The sequence below is a fragment of the Ctenopharyngodon idella genome, chromosome 9 (genome assembly GCF_019924925.1).
Source record: "Ctenopharyngodon idella isolate HZGC_01 chromosome 9, HZGC01, whole genome shotgun sequence".
NCBI classification, from domain to species: domain Eukaryota; kingdom Metazoa; phylum Chordata; class Actinopteri; order Cypriniformes; family Xenocyprididae; genus Ctenopharyngodon; species Ctenopharyngodon idella.
In genome coordinates this window covers 11,377,864-11,393,369 of record NC_067228.1, presented here as the reverse complement: position 1 = coordinate 11,393,369, position 15,506 = coordinate 11,377,864, and the positions used below count along the sequence as shown (strand labels likewise).

Sequence of the window (15,506 nt, the reverse complement as noted above, 5' to 3'; positions counted from 1 at the left end):
GACTTTTTGACCTGTGAGCTCGCTGCCCCTGTATCACTACGGCAATCAGTCACAACGCAGCTCAGTCCTTATCCTGCTGATCGTGACTCTGATACAGCCTTTGACTGACAGCTCAAATGGGAGTGATTTTAAGGATGGGGGTGCTGTAGAGGGAGCAGGGCATTTGGGGGTTAAAGATAAGATGTGATGAACCTCTTGTGATGGGAACAAGAGAAGAAAGACTGCAGTGTGAACATCCTCACTGTAATCTGGTAAGGCTGAGCATCACGTCAGATGGATCAATGTGACTGCTTTCCATCAGAACACTGAACAGATTTCTACAGTTGTGTCTTTCATTAGTTGTGTTGTCTCTGGAATGGACTTTGAAAACACTTGCAGCAAATAATAACAATAACAACATTAAAAATAATGGTATTATTCATATAATATAAATTATAATATATCTATAATTTACATTTAATATTTCAGTATATCAAACTGTTAATAATAACTAATATAATAAATACATTTATATAATATATTAATTTATTATTTAAACATTAATTTTTGAATTGCAATTTATTAATCCCTTATTATTCTATTTCTTGATCTGACAAATCTTTTATGAAAAGCACTTTGTGAACAATGTTGTAACAAGTTTTATAAAAAATATTATTATTAGTTACATTATATTTATTTTACCATCCAATAAAGATGCTACAGTGCAAAATATAATAATAACAATATTTAAATATTTACTTTTGAATTCCTGCTATATTCTTTTTTGTTAGTTAATTTGTTGATCTGACTAACCACTTCTGAAAAGAACGTTGTAAACAATGTTGTAAAAATTGATAATATTAATAATAATAGTTATTATTATTATTATGGTCACACTTTTGATTAGGGTCAAATTCTCACTATTAACTAACTATTAATTACGACTTTTGCCTCAATAAACTCCTAATTACTGCTTATTAATAGTTAGAAGGGTTAGTAATGTAGTTGTTAAGTTTAGGTATTGGGGTAGGATTAAGGGATGTAGAATATGGTCATGCAGAATAAGGCATTAATATGTGCTTTATAAGTACTAATAAAGAGCCAATATCCTAGTAATATGCATGCCAATAAGCAATTAATAATGAGAATTGGACCCTAAACTAAAGTGTTACCATTATTATTATTATTATTATTATTATTATTATTTTATCATTTATTTATTTTGTGTTGTGGCATCTTTATAGGTGGGGTCAAATTAACACTTCACAGCAGTTAGTTCAGCACATCTTCAGCAAGCTCTCTGACTCTACAGTTTGATTCCAGGTAGCTCATGCTCCTCCACAGTCTGCCTGTGACCTGCTCGACAGCAAGGGTGTGTGTGTGCATGTGTGTGTGGGAAGGAGGGTCAGGGCAGGGGGTACGTTCTGTCGGGCTGCTCTATTGGCAGCAGCCAGAGACAGTGAGGAAGGGAAGCATATATTTATCCCTCCCCACCACGGGCATGGAGCAGCAGGGAACAACAGGTTCCAGAACACAGCCACGCTGGGTTTCTGCTGAGCCCCGGCACACACACATATGTGCACGCGGAGGGATTTGCGCACACGCACACCCACGCACACATACGGTCCTAGCACTAAAATACACAATGAACTGGCCAACACGCATACACACAGTACACAAACATCCTTACTCACATAGACATAACCTAGTCACCTTCTTAGGGGTTATGAAACACATGCTCACATGCTGAGCAGACAGACGGCAGCTTGGGTCAGGACCATATTTGGCCTTTTCCTCTGTCGGTCACATGATCGGAAGAGGTGTTGTAACAGTACAGTTTCATCTCATGACATTTATTACCTTAATCATCAAATTTAACCGGGAAGAGAAAGTTGATTGGAGGCTGGTGGGGATAAATTCATGAAAGAAGTCTTCTTTTTATCCATTCAATAATATCTTAATTTCTGTCTCTCTACTGTATAACACATTTATGTGCAACTTTTAAAACAATGACATTAAATGATCAAAAACTCGTTATAAAGTGTTTGATATATTTGAAAACTGACAGAGGATTACAAAACATTCGTTCTTACAGGGTATTCACCCAAAAATGAAATTCTTCCCAAAAGTGTCTTTCAGCTACCTGCAAAAACTTGTAAAGTGTCTGCAAAAAACAATCATAAAAAAAGAAGCTAAAAACACTAATGTTTTACTGCAGGGCAAATAAGGAGCCATAGCAGACAAATATCTTTCAGAGCACAGACGTTAAAGGCATGTTTAATATCATATTTGATTTTTATGGTGCAAATAACATGCTGCAGAGTAAAAAAGGACATCTACCTGACCTTAAACAGCACATGGTGAAAGCCCGATGCTTTTCACAGATCAATGTAAAAATACAGTAGTCTAACTGACTTGCCTGTCGGCCACTTGCATGCTGAGTTACATGCTGATAATCAATCAATGGCTCTTTGAGGCAGAAATAAATGCATTTTAATACAACCCTCACCCCTCACTGACTGCCACATATGAAGTAACTGTGAAGGATTCATTCAAAAAAGTTCAAATCTTCATCCACATTAATAATTCAACCGAGGTGTTTCTCTTGCCATTATTTTACCATTATAACTACAGTAGAGCTTTAATGGCTGGCCCTGCACTATCAATGCCAACTAAAGATGACAAGGCTTTGGAATATTTTATAATATTATTTAGGGATTAGGGGCCATATCATACACCTAGTGCAATGTGGCGCCAGGCGCAACGCAAGTGTTTTTTGCTAGTTTCAGCCCGACATAGTTATCATTTTCACGTCCTGCGCCACGTTGTTTAAATAGCAAATGCATTTGTGCTCATTTGTGCACCCATGGGTGTGCTGGTCTGAAAACGAGGTGCGTTCAGGTGCGTTGTTGGCGCATTGCTATTTTGAGGCAAATGAAATAGACTGCGTCATTGACCAACTAAAACCTGGTCTAAAGTCAATGACGCAATATTTGTTTTGTTATTTAAAGTGCGCATTAGTAATATGCGCCTATATGCGGGTGTACAACACGTGTACACTCTGCTTATTACACACACAGGGACGTGCAGCAGCACACAAACATGCCAAATATTACAAATAACAGGATTACAATGTAAAAGATTATTATTGTGTGCATAAAGATAAAAATGCTTTGGTGGAATCCGGCTTTTCCCGTAGATGGTCTGCTCACGCGCTTTAACCTCGCACACGAGCAGATCTGTTTCCTCACTACAGAAGCGTTTAGTTTTTCCGCTTGCAAATTCCGCCATATAAATAGCGAATCCGCCATGGCGCGAACACAACTGACTTTTAAAGGGAATGGGAGATGAGACTTTGATTGGTTTATTGCACATCACGCCCAAAACACAGCCATTACTCATTAAGAGAACAGGGACAACCCTTTTAGACCTCTGACCATTTTTCCTGTCCTTAAACTAGCAAAAGTGGATTCGGACATGCCCTAAGTGCACTTGCGCCATGCGCTTTAGAGCATGTGCTTAGATCGTTAAAAAAGGTCCCTAGATCTGTGGAAAAACATGGTTAGGACAATTATTGCTACTACTTTAAACACATAATAAAATATAATATAGCCTCAAACAGATTTCAGATTATTTATTTTTATCTTATATTTTTATCTTATATTTTCTTTAAAATAAAACATTACTTAAACAAAGAAATAAAGTGTGGGAATGTAATCCGTGATATTAGGAGAAACAAGTCCCCCCCCATGTGCCCCGACTCTGTGTTCAGCCCTGCCTCTCATCTTCTTGCTATTGTTTGCTTGCGAAACTGACAGTCCACAGAGCCATCATTGTTATTTTAATCGAAAAGACAAAGGCATCTTAGAAGGCTTTTTTCTTTTCTATAGGGCAATTTGACACCTCTTAATCCAAAACTTCCTCTGGCTGCCCCATTGGGAAGAGCGTTGACACAGAGGCTTGGGTCCATTGTGCATTTACGGTCATTAGCACCTGGGCTGCGGGTTCCCTGTAGACCGACTACTGACGCAGATCACTGAGCACCGAGGCGAGAGAAGTCACACGTATTCCCCCCTGCGTATCACACATCACTGTGGGAATGCGTGTGGATGTTAACACATGCATGTATATATAAACACATTTCAAAGGAATCTGCATTCAATTTTAAACTGGATTTTTTATCAAGTGCATGATAATGCTGTTCTTGTTGCCAGTTAAAACAAAATGCACTGTTTCCACAGGAGTGAAGTATAACAGTTGGACAGAAACATGTCACATGAACAAGTTCATTGAGGATAAATCATGCAACTCCATGGAAACCATCATTTATGTACCATCTGTTGGCACGCTGCCTCTGAGAGCGCGTTCTCAAATCCTAAAAACACTGAGCACGGCCCCCATTAGAAAGCCATAGATTGGCAGATGCACTGGCTTGCTATTCTAAATCTGCAGAACAAAGCAAAGCAGATGAAGCATTTGGTTTGGCAGTGTTTTATATTATGTTTCTGGGTGACTCACTCTGGGATTAAACACTGAATGATTTAAATAGGCTGAGGACATAATTCCATTATTCTTATTTTGGGCTCTCTGTCCGTCAATCACTTAAAGATAAACTGCAAATGAGCCACATTTGAATGAAGCTTGCAATGAAAGAAAACCAAAGGAAACCATAGGACATTTGGCATCATATTGCAACACTTTTAATGCGCTGTGGAAATCTAGGTGCATGAATTATGAACGACTAAAACATTAACTAGTTAATTCAGCCAGGCAGGTTCAATAATTCAGATCGTGTATGAGTCATTAGGGACTTATTTTAAAAAAGTCATTAAAAAAGCTGTGCTGCCGTGACAGGTTCTCACTCTGATATGGTAAACTGAGTGGCGGTGAGTGTCATTCATCTTTATGTAACACCAGCATCCAGAGTTTTACAGCAGAGCTCTGTATACAGTACCCATTCTCTGTCACATTGTGAATATTATCTGCAGTACGTGTCACTGCCACTCAAACACACTTCCTGTGGCACACTTTTACAGATTCTGTTAGCAGAAAGGCACTAGAAAATGCCTAACTTTCATTTAAATAGCAAATAATCACTTAAGAACTACAGGTACAGCAGGCAGTTCAGGTCCTTTAATCTGATTGGTGTTCGAAGAGTCAGCAGAGGGACTTTTCATTGTTTGTATTGACTGAAGGTGACAGGTGGTGTGATACAAACAGCAGGGATGCAGTGATTTTAAAATTCTGACTGATATTTATAAGCCAATAATACTTTTTTGGCATGGTTGATAACCAATAAATGGCTGATATTAAAATCCCATACTATTTTGTCTAGAGCTAAAATCAAGCATTTTAAATGCCAAAAGTTATTTTAGGCATCACAGCTTTATAATGTACAGTACGGAAAATGGATATTCATTTTGAGATTCGCTATGGATTACTTTCAACAGTTTTATCAAATTATTAGCATTTTTTTTAAAAATTAGGTGAGTGTTAGATGTTGACAAAGGTCATCTAAAATGTTAACATGACAACAAAATGAGCATGAATAATTAAATATCCAATATCGACGTATACCGATAAATAAATAAAAATCATAAGGTAACAATGTGCTGCATTTCATGTAATTTTATGTAATTTATTTCTATAAGGGTGAAGCTGAATTTTCAGCATCATTACTCTTTGGTGTCACATGATCTTTCAGAAATCATTCTAATATGCTAATTTGGTGCTCAAGAAACTTTTCTTTTTATTCTCAATGTTGAAAACAGTTGTGCTGCTTAATATTTTTGTGGAAACATTGATATATATTTATTTTTACATTGATATACAGCATTTATTTGAAATAGGAATCTTTTGTAAATGTCTTTAACGTCATTTTTGTTCAATTTAATACAGCCTTCATGAATTAAGGTATTACTTAATATTAAATATCAGTACTCTTGGAACATTGTTTGTCCAGTCACATCAGATTATGCAACCAATAACTGTTGCATAAATCTCAATATTTGTGCTGCGTTATTGAGTTGCTTTGGTAAAAAAATGAATGGCAACCTAAAATGCCTGGAGTCTTACCAAGCAGGACCACTGACGGTTAACAAAAAGCCTCATTCTTTCATAGTGCTTCGCGGCCAAGGGCTAAGCAAGCTTTTTACAGCATCTCTCAATAGAGGCATCAACCAAGAGAATAGAGACGGACTTGAAAGAGATCCACATCAAAGGGAGCTGGGAATGACTACTGTAAAGTGCACCAGGGGCTCTGAGGGACTTTTTCTTAAGATAAAACATCATATTTTATGGAGCTATTAGAGCCAACCCAAAGTGCTGTTCTAGGGTCAGTTTTAGCAGTTATCATTTTATTGCTGGAAGACTGATGAAGGCTTATTGTAAACTACAAATATCTCCGAGCAATGATGATTTCACTACTGTCCTTTCTCATGCTGAATTGCCTCACTAACATCATCATGATCCATTCTACCTGCTCATCTCAAGCATTTCTCTCTCTTCCTTACTTAAAATGACACAATTGAGTGGAGATAATAGTAAAGGTTTCAAATTAGACTGTATCTTTTCTACCCTACCACTCTAAATGGATACTCTAAAGAATACCTGACCGGTTTACCTTCCACAGCTGAAGCAAAGATGCATCGCATAACATTTAATTAAGAAACTCTATTCAAACCGACTCTACTTGAATTAGCAAAGAAATCGAAACAGTCAGACAGCCAATATTGTGCTAGATCTGACACCGACACAGGCAGATTGAAGAGACAAATGGTGATTCATCAGGTATTTTTCACGGTAAAAAGAAGTCTCTTTTTGAAGGTCAAATAATAAAACTTCCATTTGAAATGATTTTGATCTGAGGACACCAAATTGATAGAGAAAGACCAAAATCAAAGATGTTAAAATACAAAAAGAGTGGAAGTATCATGAAGCAATAAAGTGAAACCTAACATTATAGAGGATAAATACACCTAAAATTCGGTCCAATGAGTTTTCAGTGTGGGCGGGGCTATGCGGCATGACTCGGCAGAAATTTAAACCAATGTCGTGTCGTTCATCGTTTGTCATGGCTGATTTGGACAGAAACTCAGTAAAGGTTTTAGTTCTCTCTTCAAACTTCACCATATTTTTTTTCTCATTTCTTTTCACTTGCGTCATTCATCTGCACAGTTTTTATTGAAATTTCCATTTGCATTTTGTCCATATGCTCATTTACGAACATGCATGTTCTCTTACCTGCTGTTGAACTTCTCTGGATGCTTCTCCCTCATTAAGTGGAAGCGATGCGCTATGGATGCGTCCTGATAGGGGACACAGAAAACAGGAAACACAGGTTAACTGCCTCTTTTTGCTAAACATATAAAACTGTTTTAAGTCTCTGGCTAATGAGCTACAGACAGTGCTGCCGGATGGCTGAAGGAGCTCCCATCCTAAATCAAGTGTTTAGAATCAGGGCTGAGAGGAAACTGCAGCCCTGGGCCATACAGCACAGCCATAAAGCTGTCCAGACATGACCCAGACAATGTGGCACAGCCATCCCCTCTAACATTGATCAATGTTTAACCCTCTATGGAATGGCAACAAATTACTCTCATAAAAATTAAATTTAAAAACAACAACAGCAACAACAAATTGTTAGAATTAAAAGGAAAGTCTCTTAAAAACAATAATATACCGATTTGGTTTTCGCTCCGAGACATTTTTTTGTAGGAACACCCTCACAGGGAACACATGCTGAGGTGCTCCTTAAATTTATGTATATATCTAAATTTTTCTGTTTATTTGATAAGTTAAATATATGTTGTTTTTTTTTTGTTCACAAATCAACTTTGTATGATATAGTAACACAGCAAAACCAAAGGAAAAAAAAACAAAACAATTTTTTGACCATTTTATTACCTTGCACTCCAGTGGAACTGCACTTTAATCAAGTGGCATCAATTATATTACTACATTGTTTTGTTTATTTTGAACTCTTCATAATAACATAACTATTTCAGGATACTTAACTTAATTACGATTTTTGTTTAATGTGATTGCAAGAAATGCACACAGAAAAAATCTATCGAAAAAGGCAAGTAAATGAGCTCCCCATTCACTCTAACAGTGAGCTCTGATTAAGAATAATTGTGAAGGCTAAATGTGTCAAGTGTATATACACCACTGTTTGGGGTCTGTAAGATTTGTTATTGTTTTTGAAAGAAGTCGCTTATGCTCACCAAGGCATAATTTTAATATATTCCCGTGACGGCGAAGCTGAATTAGATTATCCTTCAGAAATCATTATGATATGCTGATTTAATTCTTATTGTTTTAATTCTTTGCTTCTTATCATTTTGATCATTTTGAAAACCGTGATATGTTTTTTTCAGGATTCTTTGATGAATAGAAAATTCAAAAGTACAGCATTTATTTGAAATAGAAATCTTTAGTAACATTATAAATGTCTTTACTGTCAGTTTTGATCACTTTAATGAATAATGAATATCCTTTCTGAATAAAAAAAAAGTATGTCTTTTAAAATAATCTTACTGCAAGCTTTTGAAGAGTAATGTATCAACTAAAAAAGAAAAGATAAACTTACATTCCTTAAGGAGGATAAACTGACATTAAAATATTTCCCTTTTTATGTATATTTGGTTATTTTTGTGTCAAAATATCCATCATTAGAACATAATACTATTGAGTGTTAAAGTGGAAACCTAGTGGCTCACTGAGTTTATAGACTGATGATTTCAAATTGGTGCAAGAGAGTGATTTTCTCTCTGGTGTAATAAAAATAGCCACGCCAAAAAACAAGAGCATCTCAGGTATTAACAGGCCCCTGTTTCACATCACCAGCTCATGTGCTATGGGGGAGGGGTCTGCTTGTCAGCTTTGTTGCTGTGGCCTGAGGGGAAGATGATTGTGCAGATAGGCCTGCTGGACAAAGTACACAATTCTGGAAATGAGGCCAAAAGCACTAGAGTGCCTGATGAAGAAAAAAAAAAAAAAAAAATACAGTGAAGCTGGATGCATAAGTGATGGTATCGGCAGGAAAGAGGCTTTCCAGGAATGCCAGAAGATGATGGTGGGGAGGGGTGAGAGGGTCAAAGAATAGGACACTGAAGACCAGAAAATGAACAGTCGAACTAAGACAAGTAACAACAAAGCTTTTACACCGGTAGTGTGCACTTCAACATACTCATCCATAATTGTTTCCGTGAACAAAACCATTCCAGGGATTTTCTAGACATATTCCTGGAAGCAAATACTTGTCAGCTGAAAACAAAGGTTGATGGTTATTTAACTGCCTTGAATAAGTACCTGTATAAACAAAGAAATTTATACAGGTTTGGAACAACTTGAGGGGGAGTAAATGATGACAGAATTTTCATTTTTGGGTGAACTATACCTTTAAGCATTAGGGTAAATAAACTCTAATGGTTATTTTCTGAAGATAATTTATTGTTTTGACCACACATTATGTGTTCTTTGTGAAATTGTTGTGGTTCAAAACAAATCTGCCAAGAAAATAAATACTATGATAATACGGAAGGGTCATCGTCAACTAAAACTAAAACTATTAAAAAAAACCTCTTTGTTAATTGAAAAAATCTTAAATAAAATTAAATATAAGATGAAAAACTTAAACTGAAAACTAAACGAAAGTTAGAAATGTTCCCTTTACCTGTAACTAAAATAAGATTAAGCTGAAGTACTAAAATTATGAAAACTAAAAATAAAACTGAAATAAAACCAACATTTTATAAATAATATAAATTTACAAAAAACAACAACAAAAAAAAAAAAAAAAAAACAATGAAATATAATATAATATAACTAGAGCAGATTTAGCAAATTAGCATAATGAGGGTATAATGAAGTCTGTTTTCTTATAAAAATACTAAACGTAGCACAAAATGTTGCAGGACAAGTTATGCACCAAAGTTCATTACTAGCTTTTCATTTAAATCGCTAACCATTGCCTTTGCAAACACTAATTATAAAAGCACTTCCATAACAGAAAAAAAATGTAGTTCTAAATACTTTTCTTAGCAAAAAGACCACATCAGCTACTTCAATACCATTATCCTGTCAAATTGAATGATATGAAGTTCTGCCTGTAAGGACCTAATGGCAGCTGAGAGCATAAGGGATCAAACAGCTAGTTAAAAGGTTGTTTGCTCTTGCAGCACCAACCCAGAGCGGAATCCACCGTCAGTGAAGCAGCCTTGATTAAAATCAAAGCAACAGTGCGCAAACAGAAGAGCTAATTGATGAATCAGGTCTGCAACCGTAACTGATTATTTCTATATTTACACACGCACATGTAAAAGACAGAAGAGCTCAAAGCCACCACATCCTTCACTAGGCCCGAGCCTAAGTACATTCACACACACACGTAACACCTGTCTCGGAGTTTCGCTGTGTAATATAACGATGGATCTCGGCACACTGCAGTGCTCACCGTGTCACAGACTCAGACAGGGAGGAAGTGTGCGAGTATGAGATTCTCAGGGTTTGATAGCTGCTGGCACGCCGATCAAGCCGCGAGCAGACGATGCTACGTTAGCACCTGTGCTGGCTTCCTGCCCGTGCTTGCAGGTGCTGCGGCCGTCACATGGGAGAGGGTACAGGAAGTGTGGGGGGTTGGGGAGACTACGTGAAGGGGTGGTGGACTTATATCCCGCACATATCCAAACCACTGCTATGATGCATTGAGTTCTGCAGAAGGGACTCCTGCTGAGGTCCATGCACATACGGTATCATTAAAGTCAGTCAAAATATCACAGAATAGACAATGTCATGTGACATTTTTCGACGCTCAGAAAGTCCATGCAGGTGTTCCACAAACTGGCATGTGTGAATTAAGAGGAAAACAGAACGCACTGTACCTCAGTCACTGCGGTGAATGCCATGACACGGAACAGGCTTATAAAAAGCACCTAACGAAAGCCAGGAAGCTATCCTCAAAAGGCACTGCTCTTGTCCAATGATGCTTTTATTTCCTTTTGTGGTCTGAGGCATTAGAACCCGATTCCTAGTTTTAAACTATGACAAACAATAAACAAATATTAATATTCATGTTGTTCCAAACATTATTCTGTGGAACACACACACACACACACACACTGATATGTGATATTTTAAATAAAAATGTTTTGAGTGTTTTTGTCCATACAGTGAAAGTCATTGGGGTCCAAAACAACTAAAACTATTAGAAATCATTTTCGTTAATTGAAATAAAGCTGAAATAAAATAAAATATAAATATTAGATGAAAAACTTCACCTTAAGCTCTGAATATACTCAATACACTTGATTTGACTTGTACGCATACACAGGCGTTCGACGCATGCGCAGTTTTGAGCAATCTCTCGCCACAAGTTACAACCCATGTAAATATCTTTGTATTATTTAATACTAGAGTTGTACAAATGAGGGTACTTTCTAACCTCTTCGCACAATCTCTCGTCTATGTAGGCCTCCATTGTCGCTGTAGCTTGCATTCATTCCGGTCTGTTCTGTTAATGCAGTTTTTCTTCAACTACCTTGTGAATCGGCCCCAGGGAATGGTCGCCACCTTGTGGATAAATAACTGCAAAAAATTAAATCCGCATGTGTGAACTGCACGTACGCAGGCTACTCTTCTGATGACGGAATTTGCGTCATGCGCACTGTATGCTGACCCTCGCATACGCATAAAAAGTGAATACTTTGGGCTTTAAACTACAAGAAAATGAGAAACTAAAATAAAAGTAGTAGTAAAATGACTAAAACTAATACTGAAATAAAAATAAATTCAGAGCTATATAGAAATATTTAAAAAACTTAATAAAACACATAATCAAATCAATATATACATACTTTTTTATTCCAGATCCAAAATTGAGCATTTATATAGACATAATTTTCTGGTTAAGGTCCATATACTGGTTAAAACTTTCTGAAATGAAAAAAAGATCCACAGCTGGAATATTCCTGTATACATTATATCAGCATATTCTGAATAAACTCAGACATGCACATACTTTTCCTGCTATTCTCTTCTGCAAATACTAGAGACGTTTGTTCTAGCAATGCATTTTAATCGACTCATTAATTCCCGTTCATGTCCTTACAATAGCACACAAGAGTCATGAGGCTTTTAAAAATGTAGGCCATGTTTTGTTAATGTCAGAGTCTTCTCCTGACTCCAAAAATGTGTTTCTTCAATAGCTTGATGTTCAGACCTACATGCATCTAATATAAGGCAGAACAACATTACATGTAGTTTGGGAATGCACAGATATAAATGAAAGCTCTTGTTCAGCTTCACAGTATCCCATCTGTATTGTATATTTTCAAAAGGTTTAACTGCCCAGACACAAAAATCCTCTGGGGTGTTATGTTATGATTCATCCCAAACTGTGCACTATGGGATGACACCATGTCCTCCACTAAGACATATCCTGTCCCTATGGAATGAAACTGCAGGCTTAACTGTTCTTGGCATCCCCCTCCACTATCTGAGCAGGCTAAAGGTTGGTTATCACCTCAGGGTTTGTATCATATACAGTTTGATGGCTTCTACTTATTTGTGGACAAAGTTCAAGAATTAATTCAGTCCAAAAACAGGTTCTGTCCACCTGGGACAGCATCTATCGATGGGGTGAAGAGGTGAAGGGTATTAAGCGAGGTGATATTCAGGTCACAGTGATTGGTGTGTCCACACCGGGTTATTGTAGCACTGTACTGAGTCAGTGCCCATCTGTGCTCCTGTCAGCACGGTGGGAGCAGGTGCATATGGGACTTATCGTGAGACTGGAGGTGGGTTCGTGTGAAAGTCCACATAAGTGAATTATGTGAATACTATCTGAATGCACTTCTAGAGTGCATGTATGAGGTGAATGTAGAGGTGGGTCCTGTTTTCCTTCTAACTTTAAGACTGGCCAGGTGTCACTCAGCACGGCCATTCATTATGGTGGTAACCTGGTCCGATTCTGGCACCCAAATACTTCCTGTCACTGATACTTCCCCTGACCTTCAGTCCGTGCCAGTACTATACACACAAATACACATGCATACACACACGCAGACTGACAGGCTCTAAAATAAACACTCTTATCACATAGATAAGGTTGAAAGATTGAATACATCTCTTAATCGGTTGTTTGTTTAGCTACCTATTGAACTTGCGTACGCTCTTCACAGCCAAATCACAGCCATATTACAATACGGTGATAGACTGGACCCTTTTTACATTTCCGGGATTCTCAGAAGCAGAAGTTGCCACAGATTAACTTCTATAATGGTGAACGGAAACTATAACAAATTTAATTTTTGCGTTTCCATTAGCCCTAATCGCAAAAAAAATTGTTTCTCTATGATATTACATTGTATTTTACATCGTATTATGCTGCCTTTACATGCTATCGGAATTATCATAAACATGAGTTAAAAATAAAAAAAGTTAAAAACACGAACGCCCTCTCAAGTTGTATTTTATACTGTGAAGCTTGGGGATAATTTTTATACCCCAGTTTCCAAGTTGGGCGGGCTATAAACTTTTAACATTGTGGAGGGGAGAGCGTTTGCTACTGTGACAGGTACGCTTTATTAGTTTTTTCCACAACAGCTCCATCGCGTTAAAGTAGTGCCTATTTACATATATGAATAATCATTTGAAGCGTTTTGTATGTTTTATAAATTAAGCATCATAACAGTACTGCTTTTCCAGGGCAGAACTGACTGTGTCACTGGAGATGAAGGTGTGCATGATATCACAGCAGTGAGAACATGATGGCAGCGGGACAGTTTTCCAAGCACCACCACCACGGGGAGGGTGAGAGGCTCACACAGATCAGTTGTTGATGTCAAGAGAGGTGATTCGATTTCAACTCCCAGGCCTGGGGATCCATGGAGAGACGTCTTTAATGGCTGCTGACGTGGTGTGTTTGCTGTCCTTAATTCCTCATGAGGATTCTTTCCAGGGTGAATTGGATCACACAGCAGGATTGCAATGCCATTCAAAGATGTCTCAGAAATCAGATTCACATGGATGTTAAGCACTGCCCTCCTCTCTCAGTTGGTGCTGTTTACGAAGGTTCATGCAAAGAAGTCTAGTTGCTAGACTAGTGCAGGGTACTCCACAAGTATCTTAGATCAAAGAAAGCTTTTGTGAATCACCTGAACTGCAACTGAATCTGACAAATCAATGGAATTGGAGGAAAATCATGATGAAGCTGATTGGCTAATGACACCACAAGAACACACACAGCTCCAAACCCTTTACTGATGACTGTTCTAAGTCCAGTTCACATAGAATAAAGTAAATAAATTAAAAGATAAATAAAAATAGAAAATAATTAAATAAATAAATATATACGTAGATGGCCGTAAATAGAGAAAGATGCTTTTTGGGCCCCGTTGGTGTAGTTACAACATCTACCAACAGGGGCTAACTGGACAATGCTAACCAGCCAAACACTGAGCCCTTGGGTTCATGGTAAAAACTAAACTAGCTACAGCTTCTAGAAGTGGGCACATTTTTCTAAGATATCAAAACATTTGTACATTTGCAGCTTGGGACATTTGTGCCCATTTGTGCTCTTCAGCATTAGCACTTGATCAGCCAACAAACTTCACTTAATCACAATGAATTTATTTGGTAGATTATTTCATCCAAGATATATATATTTTTTTCAATTTTTTCACTAAGAATCAAACCTATGACCTTTTGCACAATAGACAAATAATATTCTTAAAGACAAAATAAATGAGTAACTTTTATTGTTAGATACAGTAATTAGATTTTGTCCCACGTGTGATCTCTTTCTCACACTTTCCGCACACATATCAGTATCTTCCTTCAAACATCCGCACTCAGCATTTCAAATCCCGTCCTGTGCCACACTCAAATAGACAGGTCCCTCAAAGCTGACCCTTCAAAAACTACACAAAGCGAACACGACGGTAATCGAAACGATCCAAGTGGATGAATCAGTGTCTTCTGATACCAAATGATAAGTGTGTGAGAGAAAAATACTAATATTTTAAACATTTTAAACTGTAAATCATTGCTGCCGGTGTAGTGACAAATTGGGTCCCCCCCTGAAATCGGGTCTCCTTTAGGACCCCAAGCGATCCCATTGGTTCAAACTGCTTCAAGAGGTACTCTCTTTAGCGCCTGATTACAATTCTTACAAAATCATGTTATGATAAATACTGTTTCAACTACGGTATAATGACCATTTATGTCTTTATTAGTTATCTTATATACTACCATAGCATACATATAAGCGATTAGCCTGATAGCTTAGTTTATACACACATTTGCACTTACCCTTATATACCATATATTCTCAATCATCTTTAATGTAATTATGTGTAAAATTAAGTGTTAAATATCCAAATATTTAAGTTATAAATAAAACAAATTATTGATTTTCAATTATTCACGTAATAGGATATTATTATTATTATTATTAGGCTATTTAACAGTTAATCAAGTGTAAGAAATGATGTTCAATTGGTTTTATTATGCACTAATGTGTTTTT

The 15,506-nt window shown here is 37.1% G+C and overlaps 1 protein-coding gene across 9 annotated transcripts in view; it reads right to left on the bottom strand.

Moving 5' to 3' along the window:
- LOC127518549 (diacylglycerol kinase gamma) overlaps positions 1–15,506 on the bottom strand; it is a 132,502-nt gene that overhangs the window by 30,079 nt on the left and 86,917 nt on the right. For all 9 annotated transcript variants that reach the window (XM_051905368.1, XM_051905369.1, XM_051905370.1 and 6 more), the window contains one exon: positions 7,222–7,286. In XM_051905368.1, coding sequence (XP_051761328.1) covers positions 7,222–7,286 — 65 coding nt within the window. The remainder of the gene's footprint in view (positions 1–7,221; positions 7,287–15,506) is intronic.